Raw genomic sequence first — 21,809 nt, 5'->3', positions numbered from 1 at the left:
TCAAAATAGGTACAATTTTGATACGGCCGCACGTTAAAGTAGAGAATGAGAATCACTTCTACCACTAATTGACCACCGTCATTAGGTTGACTATCCTGTCACTGTTTAGTGTGCGCTTGTCCAAAAATATATATATCAATTTTATATTGATCAAAAGATTTGTATAGTTAAAATAAAAATCTTTATTTTATTCATGACATTTTCCCCTATTTTTCCTGATTTCAATTAATCACGATCAAAATTGATTATAATCACAATGAATTTGTTAAATATGTTCACAGAGGCTATAAGATGGAATGAATCTTCTTCTTTATATAATCTATCTTTTATTCGCGACACGTCGTCTATTTTCACTTTCATTTCAAATCCGAGTGTCGGTCGTTATTTTCCGCTAAATTTCCGATCACTTCAAGTCAACAAAAAATCAAACCGAAAGTAGAAATGTTGTTTACCGCTGTGATTTTAATTGTTTTAAAACTCATCCATTCTAGAATTATTGGGACATTTGTAATGCCACATGGTGGAATTGCATTGGATCCAACTCATTTCAACACTACCAATGCAACTGCAAAGAATGAAGCAGAGATATTACACAAATCATGTCAAGAAGTTGGACAAGTGATTGATTCACTTGATCCTGATCTTGTTTTCTTAAGCACACCACATGGTTTATCAGATTTAAACAACTTTGTGTTTTACCTGAATCCTGCTGGATATGGACAGGCAGATACGGACAACTGTCAATGTCCACCATGCTGTTACTCAATAAAGATAAAAATAGACAATTCTATGTCTATTGATTTAATTCAAGCCATGAAGACTTATACAAATGTAAGTGGGTTGAGTGCATTTGGTCCACCAGGTCAGAGTGCAGAACTATTTCCTTTAAGGTACGCATAAAAGGGTGTGAGTGAAAATTGTTATAAAATAGATAACACCAATTACTGAACCACTAAAAAAAACTCAAGATAACAAAAGGTGAACATACAGAAGTATACAATGCAAGGGCAAAATATCAAAGCTAGTGATATTAAAACAAGGAAATAAGAATGAGACTAGGGCACCAACAAATGTTACAAGTGAAAGTGTTCAGTTCAAGTGGAATTATTTATTTAAGGACACCAAATAAAACATAGAATAATTTTTTTTTTAAAGTTACCTCAAAAAATAACATTCAGTTACAAAGGTTTTCTATTATCAATTAAGATCACTCGTCATAAATCAAGCCAAGGGCTACCATCTACATTATAACTGATGTATATTAATATTTATATAGCCCTTTTAAGTGCTTAGTAATTTGCATTTATAATAAATGTGAATGTAAAATGACCAAAGAGTTTCTTTAATATAACTTTCAAAAATATCTGCATTTGTGAAATATTTACTAATTTCAGGTGGGGAGAAGTTATTCCTCTGCACTTTTTACCAAATATCAATAGAGTTAAAGTTGTAATACTGTCACAACCCAGTAGAAGATATACACAGGATGTTAGTATGATTCCTGAACTTCTAGAGCTAGGTATAATTTTGACAACTTAACAACTTCAGACATGCTGAATTCATGCTATCATGAATCTACAATCATTTTTCCTGCAGAATTTATTTGTGAATTGAAGTTCCATCAGTAGCATATTTGGGTCAGTCTCAGAGTTTTGCTACTAGACCCAAATATCTTGTGATATGGGTTTTCTCTGAACTAAGCATACCTGATGAATGTTATTTCAGAGACGTCTAGATCTGTAGTGCACATTAAAACCAATATGATATACAAATGAATCTTTCATATACTATTTGTGTTTCTATAATCATGAAAAGTTTGTGACAATAAAAACAAGTCTTTTCTTGTCTGTACATAAAACTGCAGACCTTTTCTTTCAGGAGACCTCTAATTAACATGCTATAATTATTCCTTTATGTACACACATATTGCATTGACAATTTGACACCATGTTTCAGGATCTAACTTATATAAATACTTAGAAGATTTACCAAAGAAGGTGGTGACCATTATAAGTGCAGACTTGGCTCATACACACCTCAAATCTGGTCCCTATGGTTACTCCGATGCGGCAGAACCATTTGATCAGGTGAGTTAATTATGACTCCAGATGTAGATCCAGGACTTTGGCCAGGGGGCCTCAGACTAGGCATCATTTGGAGTGGGACATGTAAAGAGTCTAAGCTTTAATCATATATGTGTAACTCCATAAGGAGATGCCCACCATGATTTATGCGATCTATTAGCATGAAATTAATTGCCTCTATACTCTTAACAGTATTTTATCTATTAAATTGAGTTATGATAACTTTCAAAAATCCTGGATCTTCTCCTGGATGCAGTATGTCAGAGTAAAAACAACATATTTCAGATGTCTTTTATGTGCGTATACTACCAGTATATTTCTACATTTGTTTATGTTTAATCCTATAATGGCAATTAGGGAGAAATGAAATTAATATCTAATGAATATAAGGCTTCATTTACTTTTAAAGTTATGACTTTCTTAAAGTAGAAATTATAGTGCTGCATATTCACATTCCTTGGAGAAAAAAATAAATGAAAAAGACCTAGAATTAAATTTGCACCATGAAATACATAATTAAACTCATTATTGAAGCAAAAATAATCGTGCATAAAAAAATACACTAAAAAGAATCAAGACTTATACAACTAAAATTAAAAATTAGAAATATAGAAATGAAGACTTTTCATTTGTAAGATCATTTTGATTAAACCGTCCATCATGGTCACAGTCAACAGATCATGTTTTTAACCCTATATTTTGATAAACTTAGTGCATGCAATTTTTTTCCCATTCCAGGCAATAGGACAGTGGATAATGACATTAGACCAATCAGTTCTGACTGTAAAAGCAGCAAAATATGTTGATAAAGCTTTATCTTGTGGATACACTGGACTTGTCATGCTTCATGGAATGATGCAAGCTGGGGAATTGTCATCATGGAAACAAAATCTTTACGCAAATTATCATCCCAGTTATTATGGAATGATGGTTGCATCATTTCTCCGGACTTCACATATTCATGATTCCTTATAATATATAATATTTTCGTATTTTTTTTAATAAAAACACCTTTAAACACATGTTTTTTTATTACATGTATCAATAAGGAGAGTGTATTATGTTTTGAGGTGTACTTTATCTTTTTAAAAACAGATTTATGTACATATTGAGGTGAACATAGCATGGTATTTTGTCTTATCAATTTTTTTATTATCTAAGGGCTACTCCAGAAAAAAATATGTGTGGTTGGGGTTGGATGATACTTCAATTATTTTTGTATGGGTGGTAGCAGGTCACAATATTCAAATTTAATCATAATGTATGCAAGTAAAATACAATTACCGTATATGGTTGATGGCCATAAGAAAAGCCCGTATTGTTTTGTTTTTTTCCTGAAAAAGCTCTTATTAAGGTGAATGTACTTTTTCAGTCAATCCAGTATTCCCCTATCCTCCAGAGTTAGGTGTATTGATTGAATCAAGTCCCAAATAGACTAATTAGTTATTGTGGTTAAAAAATAATTGACAAAAGCACAGAATTTGTTAATTTACTGCATTATTACAATCTCATAATGAAATAAATATCTGAATGATCATACAAAACATATTAAAAGTGTAAGGACACAGTGAAATAAATGTTACTTTCTATTGTTTGTCATCACGGTAAAATTCAATATATATAGCACTTGTAAAACACAATTATTGTTTTATAGAAAAAAGACCAACAAAATAGAAGTTGGACATATAGTTTATGTTTTTACAAATTCATAAGTTGGAAAATTCTCCAGAATTCTTCAACTACTTATATAACATGATATTTTTATTCTTTGTTTACATATATGTTCCTGCTTATCTTTATCAAAGTCTGGGTTTCATTGATTTTTTTCACGGATGAATGCAGATCAAACTATAAGAGTTTTATTATTTCACTTGAACATTCTAGAATGAATTTCACAGTGCAACACTGTCAAGTTTGTTTCACACTATACAGTTTTTCTAGTTAAGCTGTTTTATTGATGACAGCCACATGGAGACTGGATAGCTGTTGTGTCCATTTATCTAAAGCATTGTATCTGGCACAAGTTGATTCCCGTTTTAATTCTAAAACCTGGTTAACTTGATCAATTCTTCCATTAATGGCACTGAAATAAAATAACGTATAGATGCACAAATAAGGTTTTTCTAGTTAAAATCACTTTCCATTGAGGTGGTACTAAAACAAATGAAATGAAACAACCTTCAGTGAATAAGCTCATATACACTCCATGTCCCACATTAAGGAAAGCTTTAATGACCTACCATCATAGTCTGTTCTTTTTTGTTATATCAGAGTAACATGGTCTTATACGAAGATCTTTTTCTTGTTATCAGCATCATTTGCAGTAATGATGTGCTGAAACCTTAACTCAAATTTGAATATAACTATCCTGGCAACAAGTAACTGATGATAGGTCTAAACATTAATTTGTTATTTGGGTATAACTATCCTGGCAACCATTAACTGATGATAGGTCTAAACATTAATTTATTAAGTGGGTATAAATAAATAAATTATAATGTACAAATGTGTTGTTTTATTCCCATGAAAGCTTATGCAAAATTTTGACAGATTTTTGAATTTTATTTGTTTCTGGCAATAGTCCATTTAAAACAAGTTGTCAGCATACAGTTAAAAAGTTGTTTGCTTATTTGGTTAAGGTTTATGACCCCTTGTGTGGCCATTTTTGTACGAACTTTTCAAGCATCAATTGTGTCAAAACTACAGATATAATGAATAATTGAGACAGGCCATTTTGTATACTAGGGGGAAACTTGATGCTAAGCATTATCATTTACTGTTTCATTGCATTTAATAGAAAAAGAGTACTTTGTGGCAAATAAACCAAGATTTTTATAGAAAATCCATAGCCTTTAATACAGAGATTTTTGTTATAAAATTTGAAACATAGATTACTCACTTGCTTTTCTATGATGTGCTAGTGTTTATTTTTTACAAAAAGTTCTAACCAACCTGTAAATTCCAAAATACCTCGTGCAGAGTCACTAAAGAAGATGTGGTATGATTGCCAATGAGACAACTCTCAACAAGAGACCAAAATGACACAGACATTAACAACTATAAGTTCAACAATGAACAAAGCCCATAGCGCATAGTCAAGACTGGTTTAATATGGTTTCACTGGTTAAATCTCTAGTATTTGTTGTTAAATAGGTCATACAAAAGACAGACAACAACATTACTATTGACACTGCTTAGACTATTAAGTGACAGCATGATTTTTATGTTCTTGCTTTTAAAATGGCTAGATATATTTAATTGTCTGATTTGTCTATAAAGTTCTATCTATTGTTAAACAGTGACTTTTACATTTCTTACTCAGCTGTTGGCATGCTCTCTTTCACCACCATATCATTTCACACCATCATCCAACTAACACCCTTCTCTAGATATTGTTCATTTGGTGAATTCAATTCATTTCAAACATATAAGTTTACATAAAGACATAATTTTAAAAGTAAGTTATAAATAGAATAACACATACTTATCCAGTATACAGGAAACCAGTAAATTCTCCACTTCTGCAGGCTCTATATTTAATTCCTGTAATAGAACCATTTTTTATTTTAGTAATTTATAGAAATTGATCTTTTAAACGAATAAAACTCCACAAACAAAAAGTAAATCTTGACTTGCACAGGGTATACATGGTAGATGACATAAGATGCTTTCAATAGTTTTCCTGCATTTGAATAGAATTCTCAACTTTGAATTGGGGCAAACATTGGAAAGTTTTAAAAGTATCATGTTTTGCAAAAAGTGGTATTTTGCATTTTATAAAACGGTATTAAAATAACATTCCTTTTGTTTGACTTTCTAGTATACTGCTTTTGAATGTTTCATGACTTGTATGATATAATTGAGCATACACAAATCAATTTTACTTTTTAATGCAGGTTTAAATAGCTATTGCATAGTTTGGTATAGGGATTTATAGGTTTGTTCAGTTCAAACCATTTGTAACTAAAATGATCCACTAATTGAAAGGTACACTGTCATGACTGTACTGTTTGGGTCTGGCATTTTTTTATTTGTAGAAATATTGATGCTCATCTTAAACGTTCTTTATATTGATATGGTGAGGGTACTTGAATCCTTTTTGGACCTTATATCTTCTCAAAACTTTTTCTTGTTGCATATTTCAGTGGTGAAAGAGCAGACTGAAAAATTGGGAGGCAGAATTTTGAGAAAATGAAGAACAAAAATAAAGGGCCATCACTCAGTCACTTTTAAATAGGTGATGTTATCTCATATATATAATGAACACTATCATAGTAGTCATTTCTATTGGAGAAATTGTGACAAATTGTAGGGATTTTTTCAACCACAATTTGATAAAATATAAAACAACTTACTTTTGAAATAAAAGGAATCTGTATTCTTGTGTATGGGTTAATTAGTTTAATTAACACTTGTGTTCTGATGTTTCGTAGTAAATCTGAAAAATAAAACAAAATTGATCATTTATCTGTTTTTATCATGCATTTTGTAATTTTGGTGCTTAATTTCATTCTGAACTTTGATTCCTTGATAACAGACTATTATTTTCTTTAAAACAAATGTATTTTGATGATGAGCCAGCATAGTATAGTGGTTAGATAATTTCTCATGTTTTTTCACATGAATTTCCTGTAAACATGGTAAAGGTGTGTTATTACATTTTATCATGTTTTTATGAAGTCAAACAATTAAAATCTAGAAAGGCAGTCAAGACACACTCTTGAGGCAGCTGTACAATATATATATATAAAGTGGCTAAGCATTAAAATGTTATAAAATAAACACATATAAATATTATTAAAATTTTTCCACTCTTTAAAGTATGTCTTATTCTGGCATGATTGTTTACATAGATTAATAAACCTAAATTCAATTATCCCAATTGAAACAGTAAAAGCTGTTCACAAATATATGACCTAATAAAAACCACTAATTATGCAAAAGGAATTATATTACTTCATCATTTGATCCTAACTATCTATCAAGCTGCATATGTATTTTATATATAACAGGATTAGCAACCTACCGTGTTAATAGAACTTGTAACTAAAAATATTATAAAACTGATCCAAAATAAGTATTGTTATTACAAAGGTTATTAGTTTCATACTTTGATATTGCTTACCTTCAATATGTTCTCTGATGAATGGATCTTCCATTATATTTCTCCTGTTAGTTTTAAGTATCTTCTCAAATTCATTTATGTCATTGTTCTGATAGGAGCTAAAAATACAAAGTTTTCATTAACTTTTGAAAAGAAGGTACATATCCTCTTATAGCGTCTTTTCAACCAATATCCTTGGCACTTTATACCTTATTACATTTGCACATATAATAGTAATTTATTTGTTGTGCAATTCTGAATATGACCAGGTTTGTTTTTTTTTCACTCTTTTCCAGGCTTTTTTTTAAAAAAAAAAAAACATTCATAAAAGATATCCTCTTGTGTGAGATTTATTATCCAAGACCTCTAACATATAAAAGAATGATTGTGACCTCCTCACCAACTGTGAGGACTAATCAATCATTTCGTATAACCTTTAATAGATCTACTACACCAAATTAGTCATCACAAAGATCTCTGGGTCATTATTTTGGATAACTTATTAAAAAAAGAACATAAAATTATTTATCTCCCTAAACTTTTAGTCTTCACTGTAAAGAAAATTCCAAATTGAGCTGTTCACTGATATATATTTATTCCGAGTCTCTGTAAATTTTTTACAAATGACATTAATATTGCATATTTTTATATTTTATGTATTAATACTATGTTATCATGAGTGGTTATGTTCTGTAATATGAATGGTGTGATGTAAATCAACTTTTGTTATTGTTTTTGTATAACTTTATAGTTGTTAACCTCCGTCATTTAGTGTCTTGTGGAGACTTGTCTCATTGGCAATAAAACCACAACTTTTTATTTTTATAATTGCTTGACCTACCTCACCAAATTGGTCATTGCAAGGATCTCTGGGTCATTTTTGTATGGTTTAGTTTCCTGTGAATCAAAAGGATTGATGCCTGATTTCATCAGCATGTTGGCCAGAACCAGGTATTTCAAACAAGTTGTTCTCCTGTAAAAATAATTATTTAATCAAATAAGTTAATTTAAAAACATAATTATTTCAGTCAATAGAGAAATAACAAGAACATGTGCCCATGGTCCAATCAAACTATCACATTTTCATGTTCAGTAAACTGTAAATTCTGGATTAAAATCCTTATTTGGCACATTATTTAAATAGCATCAAAATATGTAAACTAAGTTTCAATTTGATGTAACTTCAACTGCAAAAATCATCAAAGATACACAAGTACTACCTCAAACTACCAGACATTTTAAATACATGTACATACATAACATCACATGACTTACTGATAACTGTTGTTATTTAAAAAAGAATGAATTTTACAAATAACGGTAGTTAATTTGTTAACTCAATTCAAGTGAAATATACATTATCCTGATTTAGAGTAATTTCTCACAATTTGATTGGCTGATATTGTCCTAATAAATTTCAGTACAATTTTTTATTATGTCAATATGAATTATCTCCCTTATTTATTACGTCAATTGGGACTACCTTATACCATTGACCTAATAAAAAATTTTAAAAAATGAGTTGCTTCATAGTCCTTATATTTTAATTTTTCACAGTTTTAGATTAAATATCTAAAATATATTTGGTTGATGTTGTCCTTATATTGAATTTAAATATAATAATATGTAATATACCAAAATCAGGATAAATTCGCCTCTCCCGATATGAATTTTATTGACCCGATAAATTCTCGTATTAGGACAATTACACACTGTGTAACTAATATTGTAATAGTGATGTAACTGGAATCAAAATCAAATGTGGATTGCATGTAGCTTTTCTATGTAACCAAGAGGTTCTGCATTAACACCATTGATGCTGGCAGTTGTTGCCAACATCATGGATAAAAACGATTTTGTAATTTTATTCTGCAAAAGGCAAGACTTTTTTCACAGTATTTTTTATCCTAAGGTAAAAAATAAACTATTAAAAAACTTCCAAGGCAATTATTACCTAGGACTTCCAGATTCATCATAATTTTTAAAAGCTTCAAAAAAGTCTGTATGTGCTTTCTCATATTCTCCTTCTCTCAAATGCATCTTGCCGCCACATTCTGGAAATAAATGTGCATTAAAACTATTAAGAAAATCAATTATTCATTCATTTTTATTACATTGTTTTAAACTTATAAAAAGAGGAAGAAAAATTATACTTTTCTCATTGTAAGAATATAAAACATTAAACAGCAAGTTTCTTGTTGATTTATCTGAAATGAATCCTGGTTTGACTTGGAAAGTAAGCATGTTTAAAAATCACTATGAAATGACATTTTTGTCCCTTTGATGAATAATATGAGACTAAGATATCAGTGATTACCTAACAGAATTAAAACATAAGCCAAGTTAAAAGTCGTACATTATTTAATTTAGTTTCTTCTAATTGACTAACTCATCAGTTATGTAACAAATTGAGCTATCGAAGTCCAGAACATGATTCCAGTAAATAGATTAACAAGCTTACCTCTTATTACTCCCATAATTAACGGATGTGGAATTGCTGACTTAATATGTAAGGACTGCTCATATAATGCCTACAAAACACAAACATATTAAAACAAAATAAACAAATCAATAAGCACAACTTATATTTTTTCAAGAATCAACAATTTTATATATATTTAAATATTGACATTAAAAAAATTATTACAAGTTGCACTTCTGTAAATATATATGGACAATGAGTTTTCCCATATGAACTCCTTTTAAGGCTAAAACTGTACCACTTTCACTATAAAGATGCGTAAATAATATTATCCTAGAAGGGAGAGTTCATAAGCACTACTATTAATTTTTTCAAGGTCAAAATATAGTGTTGTGCTGCATATTTTCAACATTTATTTATTTGTCCAAACTTCTTAAACTTATACTAAAATTTTTAACTACTCCTTACTACATTTTGGGTCTACCTTAGAATTTATTTTTGTCGCTATTCATGTATATTTATCTATAAATATCACATATTTACCCAAAAGAGACGTGGTTTGTGAAACAACCTTTTTTTTTACAAAGTGCAACTTACAGTAACCACAACATGTGAAATCATTGATAAATGGTATAACTGCAACAACAACAAATGGAAGTTTTTAACGACCATGACTGGCTAAACAGCCGTTGCACGGTCGGCCCTGGCTTGCACCTTTTTGGGCATTAATTTAATTTTTACCATGTGGTATTTGACATAATTTAGAATGATAAATAAAGTTTGATAATATTTTAAAAGAGCAAAAATTTGAATAATTAAGTGAATAAAAAAAAAATTATGAATAAGTAAACAAATAAATAAAATAATAGAATATAAAAATAAATATAATAAAATAATATAAAAAAATAATTTTGTTTAAATAAAAAAAAAATAAATAAATAAATAAATAAATATATAATTAATAAACACGGTGCCACCAGAAGTAGGAACAGGAGGAAAGCTAGGCCAAGCAAACATCAGTGAACGGCAGCAGGTATAACTGCAATATTTCTTTTTGTTATTGTTCTTATAAGCAGTGTAAAACTAGGTACACACATGATTCATGTCAAGCTTTGCTGGTAACTTGCTTTTAACATACCTTTAATTTTTTATTGTTTTTCTGGGCTGTGTACATCTGGATTTCCAAGGCATATATTTCCAAGAGTTGTGTCCCTTTTTTCAGATCATCTTCACCTTCATCAGTCTGAAATCGATCATATTTTTACAGATATGTATATTACTACAGTTAAGGCAGTCTATTACAGAAAATATAGTTTTGCCATCCTTATGGAAGAAACTTTCGAATTATCTAAAAAATGTTATATCTTTGAAAAAAAATGGAACTTTATTTTAAAATAAGAGTTACTTGAAATTAAAGAAATCTAATGATTAAAAAATAAATAATTTTAATAAATATTAGTAAAAAGATACAATATAATGAAAATAGGAGTATGTCTTTCAGACTTACAACTTAGAAGTCAGGTGAGACTTTGATTTTTTTTTTTATAAAATGTTGTAATGTTCAATGAGTAGTTTCTCATCTGACAAGATTGATGGAGCTATTTTAATATTTTCTGTAATTTTTTTATAATCAAGTACATATAATATGAGCTTAACTCTCCAGTTTCTCACCTGACAAGATTGATGGAGCTGCTTTAATATTTTCTGTAATTTGTTGTAATCTTCTCTGTCGTAATATAGTTTACCCAGCTTTGTATTTGTTTTAAACCATAATCTTTCATTCTTTGCTTCCTTTAAAGCATCTAACGTTGTTTCGTAAAAATTCTGAAGTAACTCCATCTGAACAGTACAAGTGGAAGCAAAATTATATAACTTGAACAATAATTAATACAATTTTAAAACAAAAAATATTTTTACTGAAATCTTAACCAAACAGTAACATTGAAATCAAATTCTTTAAAATGAATTATATACTTACCAATGAATCAAATTGTATCTAAAACACGATATTGTACTGTTAAATACATGTATTTTTTGAAAAAAAATTAGATTTCAAAACCAGTCTAATTTTACATCAGATTTAAACTTTTGTACCTCACAGACTGTTAACAGAAACTTATATGAATTAGATATATATGTAATTACTGCTAATGAGCCTTATTAGACAATGCGTCACCAGACCAAAAGGATGAAAACACTGCCAATGATTGGTAAAAACTACTAATTTTTGTTAGTATTTATTTTTAATACAGAATATACATTGTGTACCTGTTTTGAAGTGGATATGTAATCCAGGATGGAATTAATAGACTTCTCTGAGTAATTCCTGGTCACGGCTGATTTAATGTAGGTCAGTAGTTGCTGATAACGCCTCATCATTTCGTCAAAGTGCCCCTGTAAATATCACTTTTATATACCCAAGTAGCCTGACAGGTATTATTTCATTTAATATTTATCACATTATTCAAATCAGACTTGTGAAGAAAAAAGTATTCATTTGTCATTAAATACTACAGCAAAAAATATTTTGAGAATAGTAAAAATCCTGATTTAAGAATTATCATGATTAATGCATCCAACTTTGTGATGGAATCTATTTCTTGTATGATTTTAAGATAATATGAAGGCAACCTTTGTAAATTTTTTAGTGTTAATTCTGTGAGACATTCTCAAGCAAGGTTTCCTTTTTTCCTAGCAGTACAATCACAAATTTGGAGGAAGACAAGATAATTTGATGTTGTATTAAAAAATAAAGCCATTGAAGAACTGAGAACAATCAATCCACATGTTATCTATACAAACAAAATGATCTTGCCTTGGAAAGTATAAATCTCCTGAACATTAGAGTAACAATGTTTAATGCTGACTCAAAAAATACTGTGTGACTAGAAGAAAATTATAACTACCAGATAGAGTGTTTAAAATGAAAAATAAATGAACTGTTAATTATACATACCAGTTTGAAGTTGATTTTGATCATCTGTTTCAATGCTTTGAACCCCCATTCTCCTTTATCCTTTCCTTCCAAATCTAAAACCTAGTAAGAAACAAAATGACTTATTAATTTATGCTAATATTATTGGGTTCCTGTTTATTTCACTGATTGAACGATGATTGTTAATTTATTAAGGTCTAGTAGCAACTTAATCATGCATATTCAAGAAGAGAAATATAATAATATAATTTAACAGCCATGACAGCAGTGACATGGCAGGTTGTGACAGACTGGGCATTTAACATTTTGTATGAAGCATTGATTTCACAGCACTTATAAAATTATCATTGAATAACCATGGATTATCTAATGCAGACTGAGTTTTTAAACTAAACATCTTAGACCCAATCTCATAATGATTATGATTTATCTTAAATATACCTTAGGCGAACACAAAAGGACAGTAAGATGTATTTTGATAGTGTTTGGAATGTATTACACTATGCAAGTCAAGTTGCACTGTTTTGAATAGTAGTATATAATATTTATAGAGTATTTAATTTTTATAGAATATTTAGCAATGACTATGCAGAAATCAAATACTACAAGGTTGAAGGAGAGTACGCTATATCCTCAACAGAGGAATATATTAAGTATTGGGTCAATACAAAATGTATTTAACACTAGATTATTCTTTTGATTATAGTGACATAATTTTCATAAAATATATACATTTGTTCTTCAGATTGATTGAATTTTTTCCTTTTACAAAGCACTTTATAGAGAATCTAGACAACAATTGTTCAGCTCTTCCTATTGATGTGAACATACTATAAGCTAATTATAGTTGACTATTCTGCCAAGTACAGTACCTACCCACAGAACCATATTACTGATCGACAGATAAAAAATCAAACTTACCAGATTTCCCATAGAATGCTGTTCCAAAAATTATTTCTTTTAATTAGATGGTGAATAAAGATGAAATTTGAAATTTTTTTTGAGACCATTCTTCAGTTGTTCTTATAAATTACAGAAAGTTAGTAATTAACTAAATGCATTACAGTGATAACACTGAGTAGAGTTTACCTACCACTTAAATATAAAGCATCAATACTACTCAATCTTACCTTAAAAACTTCAACAATGATCAAATGAATTAGTATTTGTACCTTTTGAAAACTTTCTAGGGCTTGTCTTGGGTCATCATCTTTCTGTGCTTTAGAATTATAATATTGATTTTCTAAGTCAACATCTGGTTCAGAGTTACTTTCTTCTGAATATTCCTATAATAAAATTACATATATATGTACATTTATATAAGGCCACACCAAATTAATTCCTTGTTTGATGGACCCGCCCACACATTTTTTTCAAAACAGAATTTTTTATTTTTTTTATATTCCCACTTCCCGCATCTGGAAACATAATCATGTCCATTTCCCACACCATTTTTTTTTTTAATGTTATAAAAAGATATCAACATTTGTTTTTAAAATCACAGTCTAAACCTGTATATAACGATTTAAAACCTATAAGCACCCCACCACACTGTGTAAATATCTGTGGGAATATTTGTTTCAGCATGAAACCAATTTATCCAAAGTTGGAGTGCTGGCGAAACAAAACTATCCATAGCCACCACGTTTATGCACCTGTCCCGATTGATTCAGGCGCCTGTGGTTCAGCAGTTATCATTTGTTGATGCGGTTCATTGGTATTTTCCAGTTTGCCGGTTTGGATATATAAATTAGATGGTTGGTTTTCCTGTTCGAAATTATGTACACTAATAATTTTAGGGTTCTTTATACAGTTATAGCTTGCTGTTTGGTCTGGATCAAAGCCCTGTAAAAAGACGTACATTGACCTGTGTTTGTTATTTTTAGGTTGGGAACAACCCTCCCTCAGACAAGGGGTCATTTTACTGATGTAGAAAAGAAAATAGAAATACCAAGGATTTGTATAGTGCTACTAAAAAACCTTTGAAAACTTAGAATTTTTTACTCAAAAAGAGGAGAAATACATCATATTTTAAACAAGTTTTCTAAAAGAGGATTCTACTTATTTTGAATAATATTAAACTGTTAAAGTAAATATGTTAACATAGTTGAAGTCCAGGAATATTACAAAATTCTTGGACATGTTTTGACCATTTAATACCAGATAAATATATAGTTCTTTGGGAAAATATGAGCCCTTTTGTACTAAAAAGTGTTTTTTTACAAAAAAAAAATATATTATGACTTACTTATATACTTTCTTAGTCTTGTATTATTTTAACTTTTAGTTTCTTGTGTACAATTTGGAGTTTAGTATGGGGTTCATTATCACTGAACCAGTATATATTTGTTTAGGGGCCAGCTGAAGGACGCCTCCGGGTGCGAGAATTTCTCGTTGCATTGAAGACCTGTTGGTGACCTTCTGCTGTTGTCTGCTCTATGATCGGGTTGTTGTCTCTTTGGCACATTCCCCATTTCCATTCTCAATTTTATTACAAATTGTATATCAGGGACTTTCTATACTTACTAACCTACATTGTAGTATAGAAAGTCCTTGCTTATATTGACCCTTCATAAAAGGGATATTTATAAAATTAAGGGGTTGTTCCCAAACTGATTATGACTTGGATGGAGAATTGTCTCATTGGCAGTCACACATACATAGACCAGATTTAATTATTCAGTTATAAATTTCTTGCTGAACAGGGAAAAAATACTTCATAAATTAAAGAAATGTCAATGTACAAGTGATAAATCAAGTTTTAATATTGTAAAAACCTATTGTTTTATGTTTACAAAAAAAAATTATAATCGTTCGCCTTTACTTTTCAAGCTTCGCCTCAAAAATTTGCAAATTAAATATTTTTTTATTAAAATTTTCAAATGGCTCGCCCCAAATTTTGGAGTCCAAAAATCTGCAGAACAAGAAATTAAATTGGTGTGGCCTAAGACAAAAAGATAGTAACTACTACATCACTAAAATGCTCAAATAAAGATTGACTGATTGATAAAAGTATGCTAAATGTGGTACAATTTCATAGACATGATAGAGATCCATACACTTAAATTCTCAAATTATTGTCTGGAAACTAAATTAAAATGTCATTGGACAATGATTGCGCTGACAAATTGACAATGTCATAACTTAATATTACACATGCAATCATACATGAAAATATTGTCGAGAAGGCTGTGGGTTTCAGAAAAGTCTGAAACTACCTTATATGGGGACGAAGTCCCCAATAACAGTAGAAAAATCAATAAAAAAAAAAAAAAAAAAAAAAAATAGGGAAAATTTCCCGAAATTTTCATTGTACTAATGAACTCAAAATTGTTCAATATTTTTTATGTTATGTTTTGAATTCACGCATCTGCGCAGAAATCTACAATGTACTTCCTTTTTCCAGTCTCGTTTGTATGAAACTTTGAGTAAAATATATATTTATCAGTCTAGTATAAAAAAGGAAGGAACGCAATACCAATTTTAATAATTCCTTGATATGAAAAAACGTTACCTGATGATAGCGTTTCTTTGTTTACATTGCAAATGACGTCATAACTTGAATAACGTCACAACTAAAATCCCTAACAACAGAGCCAAAATCGGAAACGTTACGGTATTTCCGTTTCTTTTTTTTTAACAAATATTTAAGTTACAAAAAAATAATTCATACAGACTTAGTCCCCATTTACAGGTAATGCCTGCCTCATATTACATGTATTAGTATCCTAGGTTGACATCACATCGTCATCTTAGCTTTGGTAAGTAACAAGTAAAACATCAAACTGAATAGCTGTAAGAGTCAGATAATAAGAAATCATCAAATATGTAATGATTTGTATCTCTGCTATGTACATGTACATGTAGTAGACATGGTACATTGTAGATGGACACATGGGCTAGATTTTTAATGTAGCGGAAAAGAAACTATGTGCAGGATATTACAAGCTATATGATTCACTATTGACCCCTACGGATCCATAGAGGGTTAGTAAATCCAAAGGGGGTGAGAGCGAAGATGTTAATAAATGGTACAGTTAAATAAAATAGAGTTGTCTCCCTTTAAAAATTGAATCTTTATAAAATCATTTGTTATCAATTTTTCCCTCATTGAAGTAAATTATCCATGGAAAACCAATTTCACGAAATTAGTGTAATGGAAAAATGGGAGTGTGCTATTACATTATTACATTACTGAAATACACACATATATAATTTTAAAAGGTGGTAATAAACATGCTATTAAAAGCCTAAAGGCTGCATCTGCATGCATCTGTGAACATAGAATATTCCTGTCATTTTATGTATTTATGTCAATAAATATGTTTCAATATTCAAACAATTCTGTAAGTTACAACGACTGCAAAGGTTTTGTCGGTTTTCCCATACAAAGTGAAAGATACCGGTCATCTAAAAAAAGACTATAAATTTGATGCCGGTATAATATCCGAGATTTTTTTCTTCCTGTAATAAGAATGGCACAAATTGGGATTTTTATATGTTCAATATCTGTGCATGTGCTATATGAAATACTATTAATGATCTTATGTTACTTGGTGAACGTACTAAATCATATTCTTCGTCGTCATCGTACATGCATTCATCGTCAGACATATTTTTTTTTTCTGTGAGTTTTATAAACATCAAAACAATCTGATAACGGAACGTTCTTTCCGGGATATGTAACGGCCTTTGATTAACTCCCTTTCTGTCCACTCTTATCTTGCTTATATTTAATTTCTAATCGATAAATAAATAAAACTAAATTTATGAATTATAAAATTAAATTGTTTTTCAACTAAATAAAACATTTAACTAGATTTTAAGATCTGCTTTATATTTTTTTTGCAAACGAAGCATAAACATTATACTTTTTCATTATTTTTTTGTGATAAGTTGCACATCTTTTTGTAACGATGTCTGCAGAATGCATATGGACAATTGCTCAAATGCAATTGGAAGCTGAATTTTGTACGACTACAAAACTTAAAGTAGTCAGCCCATAAAGTGTCTCGCAAATAGTAATATACACTCTCATGTACCTCAAAACGGTAATGAACTCACAGTGCGACAAGGCTATATATCTCAAGTTATGGAATTGCGAAATCCACGACTTGAAAAAATGGTAGAATTGACAAGCATAGGGTCGTGGGTCACTGCTCTACCACTACCGATGCAAAAAATGATCATAGAATAACATGAAATTATAACTTTTATTTTCTACCTCAGGCATAGATTACCTTAGTTGTGTTTGGCAAAACTTTTAGGAATTTTGGTCCTTGAGCAATGCTCTTCAACTTCGTAAGCAGTTATTTGGCCTTTTTAACTTTTTTGGATTCGAGCGTCACTGATGAGTCTTTTGTAGACGAAACGCGCGTCTGGCGTATATTCTGGTATCTATGATTTGCCACTGGACGTTAAGCAACCAACAAAGTCAATCAATCAATCTATGATGAGTTTATTTATGATGAATTTTTCGAAATACCAGAGACATATATGTCATATGTCTCTGGAAATACTAAGGATTTTCTTATCCCAGGCATACTAGATTACAATAGCTGCTGTACTTCTTTGGCTTTATAACTTTTTGCTCTGAGCGTCACTGATGAGTCTTGCATAGACGAAACGCGTGTCTGGCGTATTAAATCATAAGCCTGGTACCTTTGATAACTATTAAAACAACCTGTATGGTTTGAAATACTAACTTGTAGGTTAACATATTAGTGTGTACAGTTTGCTAAAGACATATATATATTTTTAAACGTGACAAACAAGCTTTTAAACCGCAAAGTATTTCTTTCATACAATTAAGTTTGATCATGGACTATATTGATAAATGCATGCATCTTATAAAACAAACCTGAAACTGATAAACTTGGAAATTTTCATTGAGTACGCCTGGTATTGAATATGTATCTCCCATTCAGTGAAACGATATTCATGAGTTATCAACGAAAAGGTTAAAGGAAACGTGCATTCCCAGACATGCCATATGCGTTTCCTATCATAATTCAGTTTCTTGATAGATGGAAGCTACTGACAAAAATAGTGATTTACAAAATGGTCCTCAATTTTAAAGTTGAAGTCATCCCATTGACAGTTTTACTGAATTTGAAACATCATAAGTTGGTTAATCATGTGACTGATGACCAAGGATATGTTCCAATTATCTTGGATTGTGACATAACAGAAAATATTTATCAAAGAATGCACCCGGGAACTTGCCAAAAGCAACACGACGAGCACCTGACCACATGAGAAGCTTGATCTGCTTACCCTTCTGACAAATTTCAAATATCCATACGTCAGTCTTTTGGGGGCGGAAAGGAGGGGGGATGCCCAGTCTTAAATTCCTATGAAGTGTTTTGTGTATGAACTTTTGTTATCTTTACGTTTAATTTGGCAATAGTGCATGTTGTCTGTTTATCTTCGAATTGTGGGATTTTCTATATTCCTTTTGTATTTGACATAAACATTTAATGCAATAAGTTGATGGCCTGTATAATTCCTCTATATACGGAGTTATATAGTATAGAAAGAGGTAATGTACGGGTTTTGTTGATATTTACATATTTTATTATTGATCGCTTTAGTCACTGGCAGATACTAGATATTGACCAAATAAACGACTACCAACTAGAATCTATGAGTAACGCGATGGTTTCATCTTTCCAATTGTTAATTTCCCGTTTATCCGCTGCATGCAAATAAATCATCATAGATACAGATATAACGATTGAAATTGTGTACGCCTGTTTCGCATTTCGTCTACAAAAGACTTGTCAGTGACGCTCGATTAAAAAAAAAGTTAAAAAGGTCAAACAAAGTACGAAGTTAAATGGCAATGAACAGTGGCGGATGCAGGAATTTTCGAAAGGGGGGGGGGGGGGTGCTAGCCCAGGGCAAAGGGGGGGTGCAGGGGGGGTGCAAACATATGTCCCGATTCAAATGCATTGATCGGCCAAAATAAAGGGGGGGGTGCGGACCCCCGGAACCCCCCCTCTGGATCCGCCACTGATGAAGACCCTAAAACTCCTAAAAGTTTTGCCAAATATGGCTTATTTTATCTATTCCGATTCAAACATACCCTCTGTCCCATTGTATGACATATCTCAATTGACACGTTCCGCTCGTGCATGATGTATATATAGTGCTTTATTAGCAGGGTTTTCCCGAATATACATAAAATATACATATATACATCAAAACAATTCTAGAGCATGCAGATATGAGAGCATGTTTATATTTTCAAGTTTAAAATAATTTTGTTGGTAAATGTTGTTTAACCCATTATTATAGCATTCTGCACTTATCAAACCCACGTGTTTCTTTTAGAGTATCTGGTGGTGAAAAAAAAAAACGCTAACAGAAATTCGCAAATGCAATTAGAATACCAATATCTGGTGTACCAAAGAAACCTTAAACATTCATTTATCTAATATTTAGATATATTGTCTCAATAGTTATCAAAGGTACCAGGATTATAATTTAGTACGCCAAACGCGCGTTTCGTCTTCATAAGACTCATTAGTGACGCTCATTTCAAAATATTTATAAAGCCAAACATGTACAAAGTTGAAGAGCATTGAGGATCCAAACTTCCAAACTAAGTTGTGCCAAATGCGGCTAAGGTAATCTATGCCTGGGATAAGAAAATCCTTAGTTTTTCGAAAAATTCAAAGTTTTGTAACGGGAAATTTATTAAAATGACTACATTATTGATATTCATGTCAACACCGAAGTGTTGACTACTGGACTGGTGATACACTCGGGGACGAAACGTCCACTAGCAGTGGCATCGACCCAGTGGTGTAAATAGTTATCAAAGGTACCAGGATTATAATTTAGTACGCCAAACGCGCGTTTCGTCTTCATAAGACTCATCAGTGACGCTCATATCAAAATATTTATAAAGCCTAACATGTACAAAGTTGAAGAGCATTGAGGATCCAAAATTCCAAACTAAGTTTTGCCAAATGCGGCTAAGGTAATCTATGCCTGGGATAAGAAAATCCTTAGTTTTTCGAAAAATTCAAAGTTTTGTAACGGGAAATTTATTAAAATGACCACATTATTGATATTCATGTCAACACCGAAGTGTTGACTACTGGACTGGTGATACACTCGGGGACGAAACGTCCACTAGCAGTGGCATCGACCCAGTGGTGTAAATAGTTATCAAAGGTACCAGGATTATAATTTAGTACGCCAAACGCGCGTTTCGTCTTCATAAGACTCATCAGTGACGCTCATATCAAAATATTTATAAAGCCAAACATGTACAAAGTTGAAGAGCATTGAGGATCCAAAATTCCAAACTAAGTTGTGCCAAATGCGGCTAAGGTAATCTATGCCTGGGATAAGAAAATCCTTAGTTTTTCGAAAAATTCAAAGTTTTGTAACGGGAAATTTATTAAAATGACCACACAAGTTATTGATATTCATGTCAACACCGAAGTGTTGACTACTGGGCTGGTGATCTCCGACTAGATGTACAATTTTGTGAAGCATGACAGACTGAATGTAGTTTTAAAATAAGAATATTCTTATTTTTAATTATTCTTATAGTGATATTTAATTCATTTCCTCGTAAATCGGAAATGTGTTTATTGTATTGTGTTGTTCTGTATTATCAATTTCCATTTTTCAATAGTCGCAAATATTACATGATCATTACTGAAATGAGAACACAGGCACTGCACCATTACGAAGTGAAGGTACCCTTCATACAAACCCCTCTGAGAAAGCAAACATCCTTAATAAGCAATTCCAATCAGCTTACACATCTGAAAAAAAAATATAGAAATACCAACGAAAGAACCTAGTTCACACCCTATAATGGAAAAAATAAACATCAGCAGAGAAGGAGTATATAAACTAATAAAAAATATAAACACTAACAAAGCTACAGGACCAGATACTATCGCTGGCAAAATACTTAAAGAAAACATTGAAATAACTTCATACATTCTTACCTTCATCTTCAACAAATCTCTTGGGACAGGCAAAGTACCTTCAGACTGGAACCATGCTAACGTTACACCAGTATTTAAAAAAGGAGACAAACATCATCCTGGAAATTACAGACCAATATCACTTACCTGCATCTCATGTAAATTATTAGAACATATATTAGCAAGTAACATGATGAAACACCTAGAAACAAACAAAATATTGTATGAACTACAACATGGCTTCAGATCTAAAAGATCATGTGAATCACAAGTTATTTCTCTTGTACACCAACTTGCTCAAAACAACGAC

General features: G+C 31.0%; 2 protein-coding genes across 3 annotated transcripts; one reads left to right on the top strand and one right to left on the bottom strand.

The window, feature by feature from the left end:
- The first annotated feature begins 399 nt into the window (after positions 1-399).
- LOC143073132 (protein TTE1956-like) lies at positions 400-3,104 on the top strand. The gene is made up of 4 exons (XM_076248465.1): positions 400-890; positions 1,395-1,519; positions 1,957-2,087; positions 2,823-3,104. The coding sequence occupies exons 1-4, from the start codon at positions 442-444 to the stop codon at positions 3,057-3,059; spliced, it is 942 nt and encodes a 313-aa protein (XP_076104580.1). The 5' UTR covers positions 400-441; the 3' UTR covers positions 3,060-3,104.
- A 455-nt stretch (positions 3,105-3,559) lies between these two features.
- Positions 3,560-17,206, bottom strand: LOC143073131 (COP9 signalosome complex subunit 2-like). 2 transcript variants are annotated; one of them, XM_076248463.1, is made up of 14 exons: positions 17,112-17,206; positions 13,718-13,831; positions 12,567-12,647; positions 11,879-12,004; positions 11,589-11,606; positions 11,282-11,449; positions 10,749-10,853; positions 9,650-9,719; positions 9,143-9,242; positions 8,030-8,161; positions 7,210-7,307; positions 6,440-6,522; positions 5,569-5,627; positions 3,560-4,167 (listed from the first exon to the last, which is right to left on the bottom strand). In XM_076248463.1, exons 1-14 carry the CDS (start codon positions 17,187-17,189, stop codon positions 4,026-4,028), a joined length of 1,374 nt encoding a protein of 457 aa, XP_076104578.1. In that variant the 5' UTR covers positions 17,190-17,206; the 3' UTR covers positions 3,560-4,025. The 2 variants fall into 2 exon arrangements, with proteins under 2 accessions (XP_076104578.1, XP_076104579.1); XM_076248464.1 differs by lacking the exon at positions 11,589-11,606.
- Between the last annotated feature and the right edge of the window lie 4,603 nt (positions 17,207-21,809).

The sequence above is a fragment of the Mytilus galloprovincialis genome, chromosome 4, assembly GCF_965363235.1.
Source record: "Mytilus galloprovincialis chromosome 4, xbMytGall1.hap1.1, whole genome shotgun sequence".
In the NCBI taxonomy this organism is placed as follows: Eukaryota; Metazoa; Mollusca; class Bivalvia; order Mytilida; family Mytilidae; genus Mytilus; species Mytilus galloprovincialis.
Note: the sequence above shows the minus strand (reverse complement) of the source record. Positions and strands in the feature narration are given on the sequence as shown.

What these genes read in the sequence shown, in the direction of transcription:
- LOC143073132 (XM_076248465.1), top strand. Translation starts at nt 442, where the DNA reads ATGTTGTTTACCGCTGTGATTTTAATTGTTTTAAAACTCATCCATTCT. An exon ending in GCAGAACTATTTCCTTTAAG is followed by an intron (nt 891 to 1,394) that starts GTACGCATAAAA and finishes TACTAATTTCAG; the next exon opens with GTGGGGAGAAGTTATTCCTC. An exon ending in TCCTGAACTTCTAGAGCTAG is followed by an intron (nt 1,520 to 1,956) that starts GTATAATTTTGA and finishes ACCATGTTTCAG; the next exon opens with GATCTAACTTATATAAATAC.
- LOC143073131 (XM_076248463.1), bottom strand. Translation starts at nt 17,189, where the DNA reads ATGTTTATAAAACTCACAGAAAAAAAAAATATGTCTGACGATGAATGC. An exon ending in AGCTCCATCAATCTTGTCAG is followed by an intron (nt 10,854 to 11,281) that starts GTGAGAAACTGG and finishes GATCGATTTCAG; the next exon opens with ACTGATGAAGGTGAAGATGA. An exon ending in GTTTCCTGTATACTGGATAA is followed by an intron (nt 4,168 to 5,568) that starts GTATGTGTTATT and finishes ATTTTATTTCAG; the next exon opens with TGCCATTAATGGAAGAATTG.